At 42.3% G+C, this 4824-nt stretch overlaps 1 protein-coding gene across 1 annotated transcript in view; it reads right to left on the bottom strand.

Annotated features, from left to right (window-relative positions):
- SERPINB12 (serpin family B member 12) overlaps positions 1-2610 on the bottom strand; it is a 22040-nt gene extending 19430 nt beyond the window's left edge. Inside the window, exon 1 of the mRNA XM_007935538.1 lies at positions 2443-2610. Within this exon, the coding sequence (XP_007933729.1) occupies positions 2443-2610 (168 nt within the window). The remainder of the gene's footprint in view (positions 1-2442) is intronic.
- Positions 2611-4824: the final 2214 nt, after the last annotated feature.

Below are 4824 nucleotides of genomic sequence, written 5' to 3' on the forward strand. Positions count from 1 at the left end.
GGTTCGACTCAACGGCACATAACAACAACAACAACACTCCCGTGGGAGCATGTGAAAGGAAAATGTATCCAGACTAAAAGAATCTATGGCTGTGCAGTCCAACACACTATCCTTGAGCCACACGTGGCTACTAAGCACTTAAAAGGAGGACAATCTGAATTGAAATAGGCTGGAATTGACTCGATGGCACACAACAACAACAGGAATAAAGTACACCCTGAATTTTAAATATTGAGTATGAAATAAAAGAAATGTAAATTATCTCATTGATACTTTTATATTGATTAGATGTTGACATGATAATAACCAAAACAACCAAACCCACTCCCATAAAGTTGATTCTAACTCATAGCAACCCTACAGGACAGAGCAGAACTGTGCCATAGGGTTTCCAACACTGTCAATCTTCCCAGAAGCAGACGGCCTCATCTTTCTCCTGTGGAGCAGCTGGTGGGTTCAAACCACTAACCTTTTGGTTAAGAGCCCAATGCTTTGACCACTGTGCCACCAGAGCTTCTTGATATGATAATATTTTGGATCAGTTGGGTTAGATAAAATATAGTATTAAAATTAGTTTCACCTTTTTTTTTTTTTTGCTGTTTTAATATGGCTCCTAAAATGTTTAAATTACGCATGTGGCTCATATTATTGTATGTGTGTTGGACGGCATTGATCTAGCACTTCAAATCAAACAAGGAAGCAAAGACAGCAAAGTCAAGTTGTCCAGAGCACTGCAGAAAGATGGGAGACAGTAGCCCATCCTGCACTACCAGACCAGGTTTGTTGGCAGGTGACATCCACGTGCCCAGAAAGAGAAACACTTGAAGCCTGACCTAGAGAATGGGCACCACATTCTACAGCTGTTTTTTTAAAGGAATAGAAAGATAGTGGTACATCAAATCAAAGCAAATGAGTAAAGCAGATTTACCCACAAACAAACTCTATCTTAATCTGATAACCCAGCTCATCCATGTTGAGGGTACAACAGCCATATTTATACATGTTGTTGTTGTTGTTTGCTGTCGAGTCGGCCCCGACTCATAGCGACCCCTCCTTGGGTTTCCGAGGCAGTATCACTACGGAAGTAGGATTGCCCAACCTTCCTTCCGAGATATTTATACATAGGCCCCACATATGTGAGATGTATGCTAGATTCAAGGAAATAGAAAACTGACCTAAGAAGCATACAATTTATTTGGGGAATTTTTCTTGTTATTTCCATTCATTTATTCTACCTATCTTTATTGAGTGGTTCCTATAAGCCAAACATGGTTCTAGGACAAATATTTCTGCCCTCTAAGAGGTTATGTCCAAGTGGAAGAGGCATACAAAGAGTAAAACACATAGTGATTAATTACTAAATTCAGTATGTTAGTAGATTTCTCTTTTAAAAAGAAAAAAGACGTATCAGGAAAAAAGTAGCTAGGATAAGCGGGATGTTTATGGGATTGATGGCTAGGATGCAGCATTAGATTGGGAGGTTATAGTAGGCCTATTGAGAAGGTAGACTTTGACCAGTCTTGCAGAAGGTGAACTAGCAAATCAGTCCTCTGCGGAAAGAGCTAGCCACACAAAAAAACAGCTAGAGGGAGTGTCCTAGGAAAGGAATTGGTGTGGCTTATCTAAAGAAGCCAAGGAGACTGTTGTGGCTTGAGTTCAGTGCAGAGTTGGGGGGGCGGGAAATAAGAGACAGAGCCACAAGGTTGTCTGGGATTCACGTTCATGGAACCTCATGAATGACGTAAGCCTTCTACTGTTAGGGAAGTCCCAGAAGCGTTTTGAGCTACAAGAGATGGGATCTGACCAGGGTTAAAGGACCTCTCCAGCAGCTTTGTTGTCTGTGGAAGTGGAGAGACCATTAGTTGATTTACAGGGTTCAGCTAAAAAGAGATGGTGATGGTTCAGCCCATAGGGAGGCTGTGAAAAGGGACTGGGTTCTGGACATATTCTGAAAGAAGAGTCAGTAGGATTTTCTGAAAATTTGTTGTCAGATGAGAGAGAAAGAGCAGGATCAAGGATGATGCCAAGGTCTTCAGCCAAAGTTACTGGAGGCTGAATTGGTGCTGAGTATTTATTTTGTGGGAGAAGTAAGACAGGAAACATATATACATAACTTAAAATACTAGCAATGTTGGTGTCAGTAATTAGAGAACAAGAGACACAGATAAGCAGACACACAGAGCTAGAGACAGGAAATGAATGGCAGGAGCTGGTGAGGTTGGGGAGGCGTTATACAGGAGATGGAGGTGAAGGGCATCTTGGCCAATGATAGACCTGAAGAGAGAGCAGGACCTCCAGGTGAGGAATACAAGGAAGTTCAAGGCAGAGCAGGCTGGAGCCAGCCCAGGATGTGAAAGCAGTGTGCTTGCAGATGGAACCAGGGTCTTCCTTTGGATGTGGACCCAAATCCAGGTTGAGTGAGGCACCTTGGCAGGTATTCACCTTATCGATCTGATGAGCACTGTCATGTCGAGCTCCCAGGCGGACCATGCCAAGGGCAGCCGAGAGGCTCAGAGGACAGAAAAAGATGTTTCTATGAGAATTTTGTTTGCTTATCTCTTGAAAAAAGTCAAAGCAAAATTTGGTGTTTGCTGCAACCAGGGATTCCATTGTGGAACTGATAGCAAGCTAAAACCAGAAACAGAGAAAAGGCAATTAGAGGAAAATCAGTAAACAAACAATTCTCATTTTAAATATCCAAGATATTGTCATATATAATTACCCAAGATGGTACTAAAACCTAGAAAACTATAATCATCTCCACCCTGGCATACAGATATTGACATCAGTATTGACACTGATAAAGGTGGAAGTCTATTTTCATGTAGTGGTAGAATTTCCTTTATTTGGGTAAGATCATTTGGGTCAAAGGTGACTGTTCCCCATAGTCAAGAAAGGGCCCAATTCTGCTAAGTCTGTTGTCCCTACTCTTCCCTCACTGTTGTGTGACTGAGGATATGTCCAGCAAGTTGAATCTTTTGATTCATTCCATACGCAACTTACATGATGTGAGTCATTTTAGTAGGTCATCAATATCTTTCAAAAGATAATAGACCTTGGAAGATGGTGGAGGTTTAGAAGTCATCTGGTTCAACTCCCTCTCTTCAGAGGGTAGAACCAGAGGTCGTACACAAAACTGTGTCTGACAAGTCAACTCTGGCAGTGACCCTTGCATCAGAGTAGAACTGGTTGCATAGGGACTTCAGTGGCTAATGTCTCAGAAGTAGATCAGTAGCCCTTTCTTCTGACACAGAAGCAAAGTGATCAAGCAACTTCCCTCAGGACAGCTCCTTTGGCATCCCCCATTCATCTGCTCTGGAGGTATCAGGAGACTTTGTGTTGATCTTGCCCAGGACCTCTCCCTCTCAAATGAAGCGATTTTTCTCCTGCCTTTCTGATTATGGATACTGTGTATTTCCAAGATGGAAATGTCAGCTCCATTCTATGAGTTTTTATCATCAGATACATGGTACATAATAAGCACTAAGAAATAGTTATCACATTGAATTGAGTGGTATACATAACTTTAAGATTGTCCCAGCTTAATAGAGGCTATTCTAGCCTATGAAACCTAATTTAAAAAGCTGTTAGGTAACTTATTCAAAATGTGCCAGACATGTGCTAAATATGTTGCATATATTTGTTTTAATCCTCTGCAAGGTCAATATTATCACTCCCATTTTACAGATGAAACACTGGAGTTTGAGAAACGGAGTAATGGAGACAAGAATCGAATCAGCCAAGTAGTTAGTGCCAAACTAAGCCCTCTGCCGAGAGTATCCACTGTTTCTGCAAAGTTGTCCCACAGCACAGGGCAGGCTGAATCAACACTGCCCACTATATGTTCATACTTCCCCCTCATTCAGCTTTACAGCCTTTTGTATCTTTACATCTTTCTCTCCCAAATTCACACTTGATTCATCTTTCTTATTTTGTATCTTAGAAGCTGAGTTTGGGCCATACTTTCAATTTTAAAAGTACAGTGATTCCTTGGCAATCATCGGCTATATTTTGATCTGTGTTTCTTCCAGTGCCATCAGGACTAAAGGTGGATGTGTTCCACGTCATGTATGTCCTGAATATGTCTAGAAACTCAGCAACACCTCCCACATCAGAAAGCTACACTTGTCTCCAGGGAGAGTATCTTCACGTCCCCTGAGTTCTCTCTACCGTCAATGCCTCACTTTGATGAGTAGCATGAGGCAGTCAAGAAAACAGATAAATTAAAGATGGTCTCAGGTGAAGGGATTTCGCAGACTTTGGTTTAATCATACAATTTCGTACAAAAGGTCATCTGATATTTTTATAAAGACTTGGTTGTATAATCAAGGTTGAAATTAGATCAAAATCTTTGGGATCAAAGGAGGAAAAGGCAACAAGACAGTTAGTATTTATTCACCACAGTTAAAGGAATCCTAGAAACAAACAAAATTGAAGGGAAAGAGACCAAATTACCCACACTGACACGTTCCAGCTGTTGGCTGGAGCCCTGCTTTCCCCTGTGGACTTGTGCACCTGGCATTGGAGAGGAAGGGGGTCCCTTCCGGCCTGAGCACACCCAGAACTGAGTGATCACAGCATTACTTGCTTTGAATGTGGCATGACTGCTCATGTAGGTCAACAAGTCTGAGGCCAGAAGAGGTGAGGTGGCTTGTGCACAATCACGCAGCTGGCCAAGAGCAAAGCCGGGCTCAGACCTCTGCATACCCGGAGTTGCTTCCTCCTGGAATTGACTGCTTGTTCCCTTTGTTCTAAACCTGGCACGATCCTGACTCACCCTGTGGGCTGCAGACCCCAAACTCTCTCTGCTCACTGCTGCATAAA

This window comes from Orycteropus afer, unplaced genomic scaffold, assembly GCF_000298275.1.
Source record: "Orycteropus afer afer isolate SDZICR_OR568_19922 unplaced genomic scaffold, OryAfe1.0 scaffold00029, whole genome shotgun sequence".
Classification (NCBI taxonomy): domain Eukaryota; kingdom Metazoa; phylum Chordata; class Mammalia; order Tubulidentata; family Orycteropodidae; genus Orycteropus; species Orycteropus afer.